The sequence below is a fragment of the Microcaecilia unicolor genome, chromosome 11, assembly GCF_901765095.1.
Source record: "Microcaecilia unicolor chromosome 11, aMicUni1.1, whole genome shotgun sequence".
NCBI classification, from domain to species: Eukaryota; Metazoa; Chordata; class Amphibia; order Gymnophiona; family Siphonopidae; genus Microcaecilia; species Microcaecilia unicolor.
In genome coordinates, this window is record NC_044041.1 from 73,317,350 (window position 1) to 73,335,616 (window position 18,267).

The 18,267-nt window shown below is 46.5% G+C and overlaps 1 protein-coding gene across 4 annotated transcripts in view; it reads right to left on the reverse strand.

Annotated features, from left to right (window-relative positions):
- The window catches only part of JAK3 (Janus kinase 3), a 102,015-nt gene that overhangs the window by 43,070 nt on the left and 40,678 nt on the right, over positions 1 to 18,267 (reverse strand). For all 4 annotated transcript variants that reach the window (XM_030218808.1, XM_030218806.1, XM_030218807.1 and 1 more), the window contains 6 exons: positions 10,804 to 10,925; positions 7,452 to 7,583; positions 6,528 to 6,612; positions 4,311 to 4,444; positions 1,884 to 2,022; positions 1,138 to 1,289 (listed from right to left, as the gene is read on the reverse strand). In XM_030218808.1, coding sequence (XP_030074668.1) covers positions 1,138 to 1,289; positions 1,884 to 2,022; positions 4,311 to 4,444; positions 6,528 to 6,612; positions 7,452 to 7,583; positions 10,804 to 10,925 — 764 coding nt within the window. The remainder of the gene's footprint in view (positions 1 to 1,137; positions 1,290 to 1,883; positions 2,023 to 4,310; positions 4,445 to 6,527; positions 6,613 to 7,451; positions 7,584 to 10,803; positions 10,926 to 18,267) is intronic.

Genomic DNA, 18,267 nt, shown 5'->3' on the forward strand with positions numbered 1-18,267 from the left:
CAGCAGTGTGCAACCTGCAAATAAAACAAAAGAAAAAGTCCTTAAAAAGTGCTGTGCTAAAATCTGGGCTTAGCAAGCGGTAAAGTCCTGTGTTATAACACTTTAAGTCAGATTTTATCATACTTTAGTAAAAGGGCCCCTTAGCTTGGTTATTGAGTGGGCTTTGTTAGTATTACCCAGTGTACCTGAATGTAACTCACCTTGAGCTACTACTGAAAAGGTGTGATCAAAATCTAAATAAATAAATAAATTACTGCACCAAGGAACACTAGTGCTGTTTGATTAAAAGATGTGCTGTTCCTCAATGAGGATTGAGGGGCAGTGTTCTTTGGGTATTTTCCAATCTAAGCACATTATTTTCCATAGAATTTTTTCCCCAAAGAAAAACCTGATATAAAAGTATGTGGATACTTTGTACCTGAGGCAATTTCCAAAGGGTAAGGAAAAATATCTCCTCTGTGTACAGTACAACTTTGGCAATAATAGTGTCTTAAAATTGTCAAACCAATAAAAATTTCCTGACTTCAAACCTACTTGTGTGATGGAGCAGTGCCCTCTTGTGGTGAAATATAGAAGTAACATTTATTCTTCGGCAGGAAAGAGAAATGCATGATGGGCTCTTGACGAGAGCCAAATCAGAAGGAATAAGAAGAAAGAGTTTCTACAGCAAGTAAGGTGGAAAGGAGTATGTCAAGAGACCATGCTTAATGGCTCATTAATGAGAACCAGACAGGGAATAGTAAACAGTTAGAATGGAAACACTTAGAATGGAAAGACTTATACGGTCTGTGCCAGAGCCGGTGGTGGGAGGCAGGGATAGTGCTGGGCAGACTTATACGGTCTGTGCCAGAGCCGGTGGTGGGAGGCGGGGCTGGTGGTTGGGAGGCGGGGATAGTGCTGGGCAGACTTATACGGTCTGTGCCAGAGCCGGTGGTTGGGAGGCGGGGCTGGTGGTTGGGAGGCGGGGATAGTGCTGGGCAGACTTATACGGTCTGTGCCCTGAAGAACACAGGTAGAAATCAAAGTAGGGTATACACAAAAATTAGCACATATGAGTTATCTTGTTGGGCAGACTGGATGGACCGTGCAGGTCTTTTTCTGCCGTCATCTACTATGTTACTATGTATGTTACTTTACCACTATTGGCTCCAGGACACTTAGAGATATGCTCCCGCTGTTGAAGATCTCCCAGAGTGTAGCACCAAAACTCCAGCGGTCTGACTCCTGAGCCAGGCTCCTAGGATCACACACACACTCCGGCGCCACCCAGGGGATGCGGTCCATCAGCACTGCAATGAAAGGATATCTGAGAGGGACTTTGGCAGCTACTGACCCAGGGAAGAACAATTCAGGGGCAAAATCTCTTCAAAACCTATGCCCAGACATCTTTCTGGCTTCTAACAGGCTGAGGTTGGTGCTCTTCACTGGTTTTCTCTATGAAGAGAGAAGGTTGCCTTCACCATACTTCCTATCAGGGTGAGGGTTAAGGTTATACTTAGAAAAGATAAGAGGTAGTGAAGGAGGGTTAGAGTGAAGTGTGCTTCTATGTGACAATTTCCAGAAATGCCAATGTTTTGTTACAGTCTGTTCCTGGCGTTCTGCCATGCACAGATATTTGCATTAGGATAACTATGTGTGTTGTGGTGATCCAGAGGAAACCCCCTAGATAAAATAAATTCCTTCCTCATTCCTAGAAGGTGATGAGAGTCAAGGAGGCTTGGATTTTTGAGGACATAATATGTGACTGGAATTATTACAGTCCATAACATGCTCTACCTAATCCTTTCCCACCACTGCCCTTATATATTTTGGTATTCTGTACTGTATCAGTGCCTGGGATTGTCCAGCTCTGCCTTGCCACACCACAGGTTTTCTGCACTCACATTCCTTGGTCATGACCGTGATACTGACTCCGGAGTCACTGAGTTTAATAAAAGGGGGGCTCCCAGTGCTGACATCTCCCACCCGGCTGAGCAGAATGTTCTTGGCTGACACATTTCCATGGACGATATTCTTGTCTCCCTATGAGGAAGAGAAGGAAGACACAAGGACATAAGAAGTACAGAAATGGATGAGATTGAAGGTCTCTCCAGGGGCTCTCAGAAACTGTACATCATGTTGACATGAGCAGTGTAAACGTAGTGTGCTGACATGATAAAATGCACTTTACTGGTGATCAGAGCAATTGTACATGTGTTGACACGATGGCGTGCACTTTACTGGTGATCAGTGTAATAAATGTACGTGTGCTGACATGACGGTGTGTACTTTACTGGTGAGCAATGTAAATGTATGTGTGCTGATATGATGGTGTGTATTTTATTATTATTATTATTTATTGCATTTGTAACCTACATTATCCCACCTATTTGCAGGCTCAATGTGGCTTACAGAGTATTGTTATGACATAGTCATGACAGGATCTTAGATACAATTAGTGATAAGCAGAGATTGGATGAGGAATTAGAGAAGAAGGTGATAGATAGGGTAGTGTTAAAGGTGTATTTTGGTATCTGGGAGGGTTGGTGTGGTGATTTTGTGTCGTTAAGGGTTCTCTTTGTAGGCTTTGTTGAAGAGATGTGTCTTCAAAGATTTGCGAAAGTTACTTAGAACATCCATGGTTTTCAGGTTTGTGGGTAGTGCGTTCCATAGCTGTGTGCTCCTGTACGAGAAGGACGTGGCGTATGCCTGCTTGTATTTAATTCCTTTACAGCTGGGGAAGTGCAAGTTGAGGAATTTGTGGGCTGATCTTTTGGCGTTTCTAGGAGGTAGGTCCACTAGGTTTAGCATGTATAGCGGGGCATCTGCATGAATAATTTTGTGTATGGTCGTGCAGATCTTGAACTCTTCGCTTTCAAACAGTCATGGTTTAGGGATGCACTGAAACCAATGTGGTATCGAAAATAACCTATGACCAGTCTGGCATGCATACTTTTACTTAATCCTTTTCCTGATCTCAGTTATGAAACATCCTGTGACAAAGTCCACAAGGTCTAAATGTGCCTTGTATAATGCATTTCCTTCTGCTTTGAGCAGGTGCTTCCTAATTCTTCCATTATGAGACATAGGTTCAGATGTATTAAAGGGGTTTTCCCATAGAAAAGGATAAAGCTTGCTACACCTGAGCCTCTAGTGCAGGGATGGGCAACCAAAGTTGGGCTTTCAAGATTTCCACAATGAATATGCATGAGATTGATTTGCATGTACATTTTCTATTGTCTGCAAATCGATGTCATGCATATTGATTGTGGAAATCCTGAAAACTCAACTGGGTTGTGGCCCTTGAGGACCATGGTTGCCCACCCATCTCTAGTGAATAGCATCTAGATTTTATACCCCTTTATCATATCTCCCCTCAGTGTCCAGTTCAAGTTTTTCCTAGTTTTTTGAGTCTCTTTTCCCATGATAGATCTTCCACATTCTAATAGCCTTGTTTGTCCTTCTCTGACCCTTTCAACCTTTTTTGAGATGGGGCAGCTAGATCTGCCCACAAATGTAAATATTCAGCCACAGAGAGCAGTGCATATAATTTGAAATATCTAATTTAGAAGGTTTCAAATCATATGTATATCCATTTAAGCAGTGCCACTAAATATACTCACACTGCAGCTTGGAATGTCCAAATTAGACATTTCAATTATTCCTGCTAATTGTATGGTTCACATACACAGGAAATTTAGGGGGTAATTTTATAAAGTGATTTTCATGTATATGTGGCCTTAGGTTTGTATAAACAGCCTGTTGTACATTTACGCATTATGGCATGCACTTTACTGGTGAACAGTGTAAACGTACGTATGCTGACATGATAATGTGTACTTTACTGATTAGCACTGTAAATGTACATGTGTTGACATGATAATGTGCACTTTACTGGTGAGCAGTGTAAATGTACATGCGCTGATATGATGATGTGTACATTGCCAATGAGCAACGTAAATGTATGTGTGTAGACATGATGGTGTGGACATTGCCATTGAGCAATGTAAAATGTACATTTGTAGACATGATGGCGTGTACTTTACTGGTGAGCAGTGTAAATGTACATTTGTTGACATCAAGGTGTGTACATTGCAGGTGAGCTCTTTAAATGTACATGTGCTGATATAATGGTTTGCTGGTGAGCATGTATAGGTGTGGAGTTTGGGTGGAGAATGGCCAGAGTTTGCAAGTACAGACATAGTATATCAGAGACTTTGCACTTAGCCAGGAATTTGCAAATTTCCTCCTGACCCTCAGTCAATGTTTATAGGGGACTCTGCAGCTAGTCTGTGATCTGCACTGATGGATGTGTGCTTCTGCTGACTCACCAGGAAACTGAGGGCATATGCAACCTGCTTGGCCACTTCAAGCTTCCACCTTGCCGTGAGCTGACTGCTGTCCTTCTGTTTCTTCAGATAAATATCCAGAGGTCCCAGTTTTACATATTCTTGAACCATGATGCCTGTAAAAAGGAGAAGAAGCAGAATACCTGAGGCTGAGCTGCAAATACACCTGCATCAGGTTATCTGCAATCCTGGAGAAGCAGCAGACTGAGCCTCAAACACACCTGCACCAGGATATTTGCAATCAGGGAGAAGCAACACAGCTGAGCATGAGCCTCAAACACACCTGCACCAGGATACCTACAATCAGTGAAAAGCAGCACAATGAGCCTCAAACACACCTGCACCAGGATACCAACAATCAGTGAGAAGCATCACACGGAGCCTTAAACACACCTGCACCAGGATACCTACAATCAGTGAGAAGCATCACACGGAGCCTTAAACACACCTGCACCAGGATACCTACAATCAGTGAGAAGCATCACATTGAGCCTTAAACACACCTGCACCAGGATACCTACAATCAGTGAGAAGCATCACACTGAGCCTTAAACACACCTGCACCAGGATACCTACAATCAGTGAGAAGCATCACACTGAGCCTTAAACACACCTGCACCAGGATACCAACAATCAGTGAGAAGCATCACACGGAGCCTTAAACACACCTGCACCAGGATACCTACAATCAGTGAGAAGCATCACATTGAGCCTTAAACACACCTGCGCCAGGATACCTACAATCAGTGAGAAGCATCACATTGAGCCTTAAACACACCTGCACCAGGATACCAACAATCAGTGAGAAGCATCACACAGAGCCTTAAACACACCTGCACCAGGATACCTACAATCAGTGAAAAGCATCACACGGAGCCTTAAACACACCTGCGCCAGGATACCTACAATCAGTGAGAAGCATCACACGGAGCCTTAAACACACCTGCACCAGGATACCTACAATCAGTGAGAAGCAACACACTGAGCCTTAAACACACCTGCACCAGGATACCTACAATCAGTGAGAAGCATCACACGGAGCCTTAAACACACCTGCACCAGGATACCTACAATCAGTGAGAAGCAACACACTGAGCCTTAAACACACCTGCGCCAGGATACCTACAATCAGTGAGAAGCATCACATTGAGCCTTAAACACACCTGCACCAGGATACCTACAATCAGTGAAAAGCAGCACAATGAGCCTCAAACACACCTGCACCAGGATACCAACAATCAGTGAGAAGCATCACACGGAGCCTTAAACACACCTGCACCAGGATACCAACAATCAGTGAGAAGCAACACACTGAGCCTTAAACACACCTGCACCAGGATACCTACAATCAGTGAGAAGCATCACACGGAGCCTTAAACACACCTGCACCAGGATACCTACAATCAGTGAGAAGCAACACACTGAGCCTTAAACACACCTGCGCCAGGATACCTACAATCAGTGAGAAGCATCACATTGAGCCTTAAACACACCTGCACCAGGATACCTACAATCAGTGAAAAGCAGCACAATGAGCCTCAAACACACCTGCACCAGGATACCAACAATCAGTGAGAAGCATCACACGGAGCCTTAAACACACCTGCACCAGGATACCAACAATCAGTGAGAAGCAACACACTGAGCCTTAAACACACCTGCACCAGGATACCTACAATCAGTGAGAAGCATCACACGGAGCCTTAAACACACCTGCACCAGGATACCTACAATCAGTGAGAAGCATCACACGGAGCCTTAAACACACCTGCACCAGGATACCTACAATCAGTGAGAAGCAACACACTGAGCCTTAAACACACCTGCGCCAGGATACCTACAATCAGTGAGAAGCAACACACTGAGCCTTAAACACACCTGCGCCAGGATACCTACAATCAGTGAGAAGCAACACACTGAGCCTTAAACACACCCGCACCAGAATATCTGCAATCAGGGAGAAGAAACACAGATGATGCTGAGCCATAAACACATCTGTACCAGGGTAGCTGCAAGGAGGCAGAAGCAACACATAGAGCCTTAAACACACCTGCACCAGGATATCTTCTATCAGTGAGAAGCAGCATATCTGAGCTTGTATCAGGATACCTGAATGAAGTACTGATATGCTGCAGCTCCCACTGACCTGCGATTCTCTATATAAATGCAGAAGGGATGAGGGGGGTTATTATCACTTACTGTCTGTCCCCACGCAGACTCCATGCAGCAGGACGAGATGTTTGTGGGAGATCTGACTCATCACACTGGCTGCTTCCAGAAAGGACTGTCCCAAAGAGTTAGAATCGAAAAACAAAAATCTTCAGGACAACCTTTTACACATCTCCCACTCCCCCTCCCATTTAGCAAATCTCTCTCTCTCTCTCTCTCTCTCTGTTCAGCCCCCCCCCCCCTCTCTCTTTCTCTTCCTCCCTCCCACCTCTGCTTTACTGTGTTACTTGGGAAACAAACTAGGACAACCTTATACAGCAATTTCCTAGGCCCTGAACAGGAGGCTGGCAAACAGAAGATAGATTGACGAAGCTGCGTTGGAAGCTAAGGGAGTAGGAGGTTGGAGAATGGGAGAGGAGGCTGGAGAAGGTAACATGGAGGTTGGAAAAGGGGAAGCGGGAGCTGGAGAAGGTAAGGGGAAGGGAGGCTGGAAAAGGTGAGCAGAAGGGAGGCTGGTGATGGAGAAGGGGAGGGGAGGCTGGAGAAGGTAAAGGGGAAGGGAGGCAGGAGATGGAGAAGGGAAAGGGAGGCAGGAGATGGAGAAGGGGAAGGGAGGCTAGAGAAGGGAAGGAAAGAGAGGCTGGAAAATGTGAGTGGGAAGGCTGGATATGGAGAAGAAGAGGGGATAATGGAGAAGTTAAGAGGAGAGGGAGGCCGGAGATGGAGAAGGGGAAGAGAGGCTGGAAAAGATGAGTGGAAGAGAGGCTGGAGATTGAGAAGGAGAGGGGATACTAGAGAAGGTAAGAGGAGAGGGAGGCTGGAGAAAGTCAAGGGGAGGCTGGAGATGATGAAGGGGAGGGGAAGCTAGAGGAGGGAAGAAGAAGGAGAAGCTGCTGAACTTAAGAGAAGGGGAGAAGATAGAGAAGGGCAGGGAACTCTTAGTCCAGACCCCACCTCATTGAAGTTCCTGTATGTGCTGTCCAGCACCTTCAGCAGTACGTCCGTCTCATAACACTCTTCACCGTTTGTGTCTCGCTTGATGCCTCGGAATATCTTAGTGAAGGATCCCTGCCCCAGGCTCTCACCCTGCCAGGTGTAGAAGAGAAAGAGACATGAAATCAAACACATCTGTATGTGCACATGGCACTTCAGCCGTTCCCCCAGATACACAATGCACTACATACACAGCATAACCTGGTAGACATAGTACACATAGGAGTGATGTTCTACAGCATTTCTGCGTGTAAAGCTTATATTACATGCACCCAGTGCTTTTCTAAAATTGTGTGACTGCATACTGTACGTGCGTGTGAAAGTCAGCACCGGCTTTTCAGTGATCTGTGCGTGAGCACTCCCGGAGCAGTGTGGGTGGAGTGGAGGTGAAGCTGTGCTATATGTGCGTTTTTTAACGAAATAAACAGGAACACACCCTTTTCAGAGCAGGTGCAAATTTGTGTCAGAATTTCTGCACATACAGCACATGTGACATGCAGCACATGCAGTATATTCATATATACACACAGCACATGTAACACACAAAGAACATACCTGATATATATATATATATATATACAGTATATATACACACACACACACACACACACACATATATATATATATATATATACACACACACACACACACACACAGCCAGCACATGTAACATACACAAAGCACCTCTGGTATATACATATGCACATTGTGAAGAATAAGGGGCTGTCCTATCCTGGGTAGGCCACTAGAGGGCGCTGGTCCCATAGAAATAAGGGGAAAATTTCTAGGTCATGTCATTACTGAGGAGTCACTAGAGGGAGTCAGTAGGGGAATGTCCAGATGGAGGCTGCTAGGACCAAGGAGAGTCCTGGGCTGGAAACAGGTGTAAGTTGTTATGGGCTGGGTCCTGCCTGGAATTAGGGGGAAGAGCCTAAAGGGGTGGATAAGCTATTCAACCTCCTTATACCTAGCTGAGTTTGTGAAAGGAAAGAAAAGAGAGAGGAGCTGGAGACCTGGCAGCTGGAGGAAGAAGATCCCCTTGAAGGTACTGGCTGGACTCAGTGGACTTTTGGTGGACTGTGTGTAGTTAGCGCTCCTATGTATTAAGAACAAGGAACTAGCAGCCAGGGGGCTGGAGGACAGAGCTGCACCCTCAGAGTGAGGGAAGAACATCCTGTTCACGCCAGAGGGGCTGTTAGCACTGGGCCCAGGTGCCTGTGTGTGAGGGCTCAGTGGGAAGACCTGTGGAAGTGTTTAAGCTGGAAGAAGTGTGCCCGGGGGGCTGGAATAAAGAGCTGCCTGATGAATATGCTGTTGTTGAGAACTGTCTAATCTACATCTAATTTGCATATTAAGAACAAGGTCACCCTGAGTGAACAAGGGACCCAGGATCCTGAAGGTTGGTGTGGGAAAAGACCAAGGGTCCATCGAGCCCAGCATCCTGTCCACGACAGCGGCCAATCCAGGCCAAGGGCACCTGGCAAGCTTCCCAAACGTACAAATATTCTATACATGTTATTCCTGGAATTGTGGATTTTTCCCAAGTCCATTTAGTAGTGGTTTATGGACTTGTCCTTTAGGAAACCGTCTAACCCCTTTTTAAACTCTGCCAAGCTAACCGCCTTCACCACTTTCTCCGGCAACGAATTCCAGAGTTTAATTACACGTTGGGTGAAGAAAAATTTTCTCTGATTTGTTTTAAATTTACTACACTGTAGTTTCATCGCATGCCCCCTAGTCCTAGTATTTTTGGAAAGCATGAACAGACGCTTCACATCCACTTGTTCCACTCCACTCATTATTTTATATACCTCTATCATGTCTCCCCTCAGCCGTCTCTTCTCCAAGCTGAATAGCCCTAGCCTCCTTAGTCTTTCTTCATAGGGAAGTCGTCCCATCCCCGCTATTATTTTAGTCGCCCTTCGCTTCACCTTTTCCAATTCTACTATATCTTTCTTGAGAGCTTTATCAAAACGAAAGATGGGCATCCATCTTTCGTTTCGATAATACGGTCGGGGACGCCCAAATCTCAACATTTAGGTCGACTTTAGAGATGGTCGACCTAAATGTTGAGATGGTCGACCTTAGAGATGGTCGTCCCCGGTTTTCAGCCGTAATGGAAACCGAGGATGCCCATCTCAAAAATGACCAAATCCAAGCCCTTTGGTCATGGGAGGAGCCAGAATTCGTAGTGCACTGGTCCCTCTCACATGCCAGGACACCAACCGGGCACCCTAGGGGGCACTGCAGTGGACTTCACAAATTGCTCCCAGGTGCATAGCTCCCTTACCTTGGTTGCTGAGCCCCCCCAAAACCCACTCCCCAGAACTGTACACCACTACCATAGCCCTAAGGGGTGAAGGGGGCACCTACATGTGGGTAGAGTGGGTTTCGGGTGGGTTTTGGAGGGCTCACATTTACCACCACAAGTGTGACAGGTAGGGGGGGATGGGCCTGGGTCCGCCTGCCTGAAGTGCACTGCACCCACTAAAACTGCTCCAGGGACCTGCATACTGCTGTCATGGAGCTGGGTATGACATTTGAAGCTGGGATAGAGGCTGGCAAAAAATAATTTTTAAGTTTTTTTTTTTAGGGTGGGAGGGGGTTGGTGGCCACTGGGAGAGTAAGGGGAGGTCATCCCCGATTCCCTCCGGTGGTCATCTGGTCAGTTCAGGCACCGTTTTTGAGGCTTGGTCGCAAGAAAAAATGAACCAAGTAAAGTAGGCCAAGTACTCATCAGGGACACCCTTATTTTTTCCATTATCGGCCGAGGACGCCCATCTTTTAATCACACCCCAGTCCCGTCTTTGTTATGGTGCTGACACGCCCCATGAACTTTGGTCGTCCCTGCGACGGGAAGCAGTTGAGGACGCCCAAAATCGGCTTTCGATTATGTCGATTTGGGTGACCCTTAGAGAAGGATGCCCATCTACCGATTTGTGTCGGAAGATGGGTGCCCTTCTCTTTCGAAAATAAGCCTGATAGCCACACACAGCACATGTAACACATGTAGAGCATTACTGGTGTGTGTATATATATGTATGTATACATATATATATGTATATACACACACACACAGCACATTTAGAACACATACAAAGCATCCCTGGTATATACATGTACACACACTGCACCTGAAATACACATAGAGCAACACATGTAGCACAGACAGAGCGCCCCAGTATATACATGTATGCAGAAAGTACATGTAGCATGTACATAGCACCCCTCGTATATACATATTCACACACACAGAGCTCCCCTGGTATGTATATACATGCACACACATAGCACATGTGGTACACCGGCATACCCAGATGATGGTCTCTGGCCTGATGTTTTGGAATGTCATCTGACTGATGTTGCGTCGGCACTTGGTGGGTGAGGTCAGGGGCTGGGAGCAGCTGCCCCTCACAATCAACAAATTTGATTTTTCTAGGATGAGAGTGAAAAGCAGAGCAGAGGAGGAGAGAATATGTCAGCATGTGGTCAGTACAGCATGTCTATCAAACATATAAATGGCAAGAGGCGTACTCACTCGCAAATGCCCAGTGGAGACCCTCTCTGTCCCGCCCCCGCGTCAATACGTGATGACGGGGGCATGACAGAGAGGGAACCTGCGCACCTACGAGTGAGGGAACCGCCGTCGCCACCGCTCCCCCCCCCAGGGTTGCCGCTACCGCTCCCCCCAACCACCCAGAGTCGCCGCCGCCGCCACCCACCCTCCACCCAGCCCGAGTACCTGGCTTCACTATTCAAACCGCCGGAACGCAGCACACAGCTCATCTAAGCTGCCGTTGGCCTTCCTTACCTGCCTGTGTCCCGCCCTCGCCGACATTACATCACACGAGGGCGGAACATACGCAGAGAAGAAGGAAGGCCAATGGCAGCTCAGATGAGCTGTGTGCTGTGTTCCGGCGGTTTGAATAGTGAAGCCAGGTACCCGGCCCGGGTGGAGGAGTGGCGGAGGAGACTCCAGTGGGGTGGGCCGGCGACCTATCCGGGGGGGGGGGCCTTTCAAACCCCCCCTTCCTTTACTAGCCTGTTTTTATGGGCTCAATGGCTAGTGTTCTATATATCACAGGAAGAACCGTCTGCTACAGGGCCCAAGATCATGGATTTGAACCAAGAAATGTCTGCTGGATCTTGCTGCCTCCCTCTCCATCTCCTTTCTATACTGTGAAATGAGATCTGGAAGACAGAAGTTGTTCAGCCCTCCAGCCCCTTGTGTCATTCAGTATTTCAGTTTATTTACTACTACTAATCATTTCTATAGCACTACTAGACATATGCAGCGCTGTACACTTTATATGCAGGTACTTTCATCTGTCCCTAGAGGGCTCACAATCTATGTTTTTGTACCTGGAGCAATGGAGGGTTAAGTGACTTGCCCAAGGTCACAATGACCTGCAGTGGGAATTGAACCCAGGCTGCCAGGCTCAACGCCTGCTGCACTAACCATTAGGCTACTCCTCTGCTCCATATACTAATTTTGTGGCATAAAGCTAAGTGCTCTTTAAATGGTAAAGATTCCTTGTCTGCTGGAGGAAGGTTCTTTTCAATATCATCCTCAGTTACTCGGGTGGGCGGAAAGGGGTTTGAAATTTATTTATCAGTTATTTGAGAAGCGTGTTATGAAGACCTCTGCTATTTTAAAAGTACATTATGGCATCCCTCAGATGGATTTTTATTTATTTTTGTGGATCCATCATTGTTTGCAGGCTGCTCCGATGCAGGATCTTATAAAGGGGTTGTACCTCCCTTTAGAAGATTTGAGGGGGTCTCATTTTGGGCCTTTATAAAATCATTCTTTGGAGAGCTTTTAAGAAAGTTAAGTTCATGGACTCTTGGGAATGGGAGATGGGGATGGTTTTCACAGACGTTCAGTGAGAACAAAAAGTGTCTGCGAGAATCAAAGAGAGTAATGTGAAGCTGTTCCAAGTGCTATATTACACCTCAGTTGTTATGTCAAACGGAGGTTACAGGCTGATTCATTATGTTGAAAACAATGTGGAGAAGTGGAAACTTTATCACATGTGGTAGACTCCTGTTCATTTTTTTGCAGGAGTTTTGGAACTTTGTTCAGTCTGCTTTTCAGAAAATGATGTGATTTCCCTTGCTATTTACTCCTGAGCTTTGTTTAATTTGTGCCCTGAAAATTTTACAGCCTTATTGGTGCTGAAATGTTGTCTATATGCTGCTAGATTTGCTATAGCTATTGACTGGAAATCTCATACTCCATTTTCACTCACTAGATGGCAACAGAGATTATGCTATGTTGCTTTAATGCAGAGGTTCTCAGCCCAGTTCTCAGGACACACCTATCCAGTCACGCTTCCAATATGCACAATGAATAGGCAAGAGATAAATGTGCACACCCTACCTCCACTCTATGCAAATCAATGTTATGCATATTCATTTTGAGCCTCCTGAAAACCTGACTGGATAGGTGTGTCCTGAGGACTGGGTTGACAACCCCTGCAATACCTAACTGCTCTTCGAAGAGACACATTGGACAGCTTTATTCGTGTATGGACTATACTTCAAGCCTTTACTTTGGACTAATTGGTTTGCAATGTGTATGTGTGTGGGGGGGGGGAGGGAGGGGTTTGTTTACTCTCTTGAATTAGTTCTGTGGATGTTATGCTTGTTTTGTAAGTTATATTTTGAATAAAAATTTAAAGATAAAAAAAAAGGTGGGGAAAGCCCCAGGTTTGGATGGTTTTGAACCTGAGTATTATAAAATACTTAAGTCTGGGTTATTGAGAACACTAACAGATGTGTATAATGCTGCGTTGCAGGGGTTCCCACTAACAAAGGTGGGGCAAGCATAAATAGGAGTGTTACAGAAGCTAGGATGGGACCCTCAGGAGGTGAGTTTATATCACTCGATATCCTTAATTATTGTGGACGTTTAAATGCTGGCGGCAATTTAAGCAAGCACTTGGGAGGAGTAGTTCCAGACCTGGTAGCGGCAGATCACATCGGGTTTGTGCAAGGTTACCAAGGGGACACAAAAGTACCCAAGCTGATAGTGGCACTAAGGAAGTAAGCAAGGCTTATACTAGGTTTAGATTCCGAGAAGGTTTTTGGTAAAAGATGGGGATGGAAGGGAGTTTTATTGTGGGGATGGGGTACTATATGTCGCTCCCTCTGCATAGCTTCTCATCGACGGAGGTTCCTGTTGTGCGGATGCACCAGACAGGGCTGGCCACCGTCACCTCTGCTTTTTGTTCTAACACTTGAACCACTGGCAATCAAATTAAGACAGCTAGATTGATTTGGGGGGGGGGGGGGGGGGGGTATTGGAATAATAGAGGGAAAGGAAGTTAAACTTTGCCTTTTTAGGGATGATATATTATTTATTGAGAATAACCAAAAGGCAATCCCAGGGCTCATGCAGGCATTTACAGGCTTTGAAAATTTTGCAGGCCTCCATATTGATTTCACAAATGGTCATGCTGGTGGACAAACTAGTAAGAAGACAGATCATATATATGCCCTGCAGGGCTGGCTTAAGGCATGAGCCAAGCGAAGCATTAGCTCAGGGGCCAAAGCCCGAGGAAACCAACAGCATGGCTCACTGCTGTAGCACTATAACCACTCTTCCTCCACACACACAAATGCATGCCAATGTCCTCCCCCCCCCCCCCCCCCCCCCCATGGGGCTTCCAGTGTACACATACCTCTCCTGTGATATCCCCCAGCTTATCCTCCATTTTAACTCCCTTTTCCCTCCTGTGCTTTTCAGTGGAAGAGGAGAATGGCTGCATCCAGGCCATGTCCTCCTAATTTGCCACGCAGGTTCTGACTCCAGAATTTGAACCACACAGGACACCTCAGAGCCCTGAAGTTCAAATTCTGCAGTCAGAGTCAGCACAACAAAAGAAGAGGACCTGGCCTGGCAGGCAGTTTCTCTCCTCTTCCATTTCTACTGAAAAGCAAAAGAGAGGGAAGGGAGAGAGGACAGGAGAGTAAGCTTGGGGACGTCAGGATGGAAGTGTGCACATCAGGGGTACCAAGGGGGGGGGGGGTGGAGAGAAAAGAAGAAAGCAAGATTTTTTGAGGGGAAAGCTGGCTGGTTGGAAGGGGGCTGGCTGGAAAGGCAGTGTTGCTTTGGTAGGGGGGCTGGCTGGGGGGGGCGCTGATGCTTTGGGGGATGCTGGAGGGAAACTGATGCTTTGGGAGGGGGCTGGCTGGAAGGGAACTGATGCAGGCAGGTGGAGGGTGGCTAGGGGGAAGTTGGCTGGAAGGGAATTGATGCAGACAGGGGGCTGGGTGGGAGCTGCTTGGATAAGAGCTGATGCAGTGGAAAGAAGCTGCTGGATAGGTGCTTATGAGGGCAGGGGGTACACCAAAGCAAAAGTTGGCTCAGGTGTCACAACCTTTTCAGCTGGCCCTGATGCTCTGAATATATGAGACAGTGTGATCAGACAGTGAGACAATAGGGAAATCTGCATGAGTTTCTCTTGTCTCTGTGATCCTTCCAAGGAAACTACAAACTTCAGATGGTGCCAAGGTGGATGTGCTTGAGTAACCAGAACATAGTAACATAGTAGATGACGGCAGAAAAAGACCTGCATGGTCCATCCAGTCTGCCCAAGACAAACTGAAATGTGTATACCTTACCTTGAATTTGTACCTGTCCTTTTCAGGGCACAGACCGTATAAGTCTGCCCAGCAGTATTTCCCGCCTCCCAACCACCAGTCCCGCCTCCCATCACCGGCTCTGGTACAGACCGTATAAGTCTGCCCTCCCCTATCCTAGCCTCCCAACCACCAACCCCTCTTACGGCACAGACCGTATAAGTCTGCCCAGCAGTATTTCCCGCCTCCCAACCACCAGTCCCGCCTCCCATCACCGGCACTGGTACAGACCATGTAAGTCTGTCCTCCCCTATCCTAGCCTCCCAAGAACAGTATCAAAAGAGTAGTAGTACTGAAATGTTTATAGAGAGGGCAAGGGGCTCAAGTTAGTTGGGCCAAGTTGACACAGGGTAAGAGGAAAGCAGGGCTGGGTCTTTCAGACTTTAGTTAGTATAACTCAGGTGTCAGCTACATTTTATCTGGGGTTGGATAACGGGATAGACAAGATTATGTGCACCAGGGATGGTACAAACCACATTCACCTTTATACTTACTTATTATCTACTGCTTGAAAGTGTAAGGAGAGCATGGGATATCTGAGGAAGCTGGGGGGACTGGAAGTACAGGTGTTACTATGCTTACCCTTGGTAGGCAATATGGAGTGTGTGCCAGGGGCGGAGCAAAGGGTATTTCAAGAATGTGCAGAGAAGGAAATTAGGAAACATTTGGCAGAATGGGGGCAAGTGGCATGTTTACTCTTTTGAGGAACTCCAGGGCCAGTTCTTCAACCTGCAAAAGCAGTGTTTGGATACTTGAGCATGTGACTCACATCACCACCATGCACCGGGGCTTGTAGAGAATGCAGGCAGAAGGGGAGTTTTGAAATAGATATTTCCCATCTGCAGTAGTGTATTTCAAACGAGAACCAATTATGTAGGGAAATGAAGAATGGAATTGCTGTGGGGTCTTGGAAACATACTGGAATGGGGAGCTGGGCTGCAGTGCAGCAGAAAGGGATATAGAGAAATATTTTAAAGAGGTACCTTCTATTCCTCCCAATGTTAGCCTTAAAGAGACCCACCATAAAGTGTTCCATTATTGCTACAAACAGTGTGAAAAGATATAGGATGGGGTCAGTGGACATAGACAATGAAATAAGGGCCAGATTCAGTAAATGACATTGAAAAATAGGCGCTGGGAAAAATCAGCGCTATGCACAATTCTATAAAGAGTGCTACGGGAAAAGCCTAGCAGGAATTGCCTGGTGTAAATCTTGCTGCTCGAGTTGGCCACGGATCCCTGGAATTCTATATTTCTGTGTACATCTTTTGAGAACGCCCCTGACCTACCCATGGTCAAGCCCTCTTTTGGGTTGCGTGCTTTGGGATTTCAGGATGATAGAATAGTGTCCCAAGTCCACCCAAGTTTCCAACTTAAATATGAATATCCAAACATGCAGCCTCCGTGGCTGCAATTATACTACTATTTTGCCAATGCACCCGATGCCACTTACTACTACTACTACTATTTAGCATTTCTATAGTGCTACAAGGCGTACGCGGCGCTGCACAAACATAGAAGAAAGACAGTCCCTGCTCAAAGAGCTTACAATCTAATAGACAAAAAATAAAGTAAGCAAATCAAATCAATTAATGTGTACAGGAAGGAGGAGAGGAGGGTAGGTGGAGGCGAGTGGTTACAAGTGGTTACGAGTCAAAAGCAATGTTAAAGAGGTGGGCTTTCAGTCTAGATTTAAAGGTGGCCAAGGATGGGGCAAGACGTAGGGGCTCAGGAAGTTTATTCCAGGCGTAGGGTGCAGCGAGACAGAAGGCGCGAACTCTGGAGTTGGCAGTAGTGGAGAAGGGAACAGATAAGAAGGATTTATCCATGGAGCGGAGTGCACAGGAAGGGGTGTAGGGAAGGACGAGTGTGGAGAGATACCGGGGAGCAGCAGATTGAGTACATTTATAGGTTAGTAGAAGAAGTTTGAACAGGATGCGAAAACGGATAGGGAGCCAGTGAAGGGTCTTGAGGAGAGGGGTAGTATGAGTAAAGCGACCCTGGCGGAAGACGAGACGGGCAGCAGAGTTTTGAACCGATTGGAGAGGGGAGAGGTGACTAAGTGGGAGGCCAGCAAGAAGCAGATTGCAGTAGTCTAAACGAGAGGTGACAAGGGTGTGGATGAGGGTTTTGGTAGAGTGCTCAGAAAGAAAGGGGCAGATTTTACGGATGTTGTAAAGAAAGAAACGACAGGTCTTGGCGATTTGCTGGATATGAGCAGAGAAGGAGAGAGAAGAGTCAAAGATGACCCCAAGGTTTTGAGCTGAGGAGACAGGGAGAATGAGAGAGCCATCAACAGAAATAGAAAACGGGGGGAGTGGGGAGGTGGGTTTGGGGGGAAAAATGAGAAGCTCGGTTTTGGTCATGTTTAATTTCAGGTGGCGTTGAGACATCCAGACAGCAATGTCAGACAAGCATGCTGAAACTTTGGTTTGGATGCAAGGTGAGATATCAGGGGTAGAAAGGTAGATTTGGGAGTCATCAGCATAGAGATGGTAGGAAAAGCCATGGGATGAGATTAATGAACCAAGGGAAGAAGTGTAGATAGAAAAGAGGAGGGGACCAAGAACAGAACCCTGAGGTACGCCGACAGGCAGAGGGATAGAAGTAGAAGAGGATTCACCAGAGTGAACACTAAAGGTGCGGAGGGCGAGGTAGGAAGAGAACCAGGAAAGGACAGAGCCCTGGAATCCAAGTGAGGACAGGGTATCGAGAAATATGCTGTGATCGACAGTGTCAAAAGCAGCGGAAAGATCAAGAAGAATGAGGATGGAATATTGACCTCTGGATTTAGCCAGTAATAGGTCATTGGAGACTTTAGTAAGCACAGTTTCGGTTGAGTGGAGAGGGCGAAAACCAGATTGTAGTGGGTCAAGAATAGCATGTGAGGAGAGAAAATCAAGGTAGCGGTGGTGAACAGCACGCTCAAGTAATTTGGAGAGAAAAGGGAGGAGGGAGATGGGTCGGTAATTAGAGGGACAAGTAGGGTCGAGTGAAGGCTTCTTAAGGAGAGGTGTGACCACATCATGTTTAAAGGCAGCAGGGACAGTTGCAGTGGAAAGTGAGAGGTTGAGAATGTGACAGATAAAAGGAATAAGAGCAGGTGAGATGGCATTAAGAAGGTGGGTGG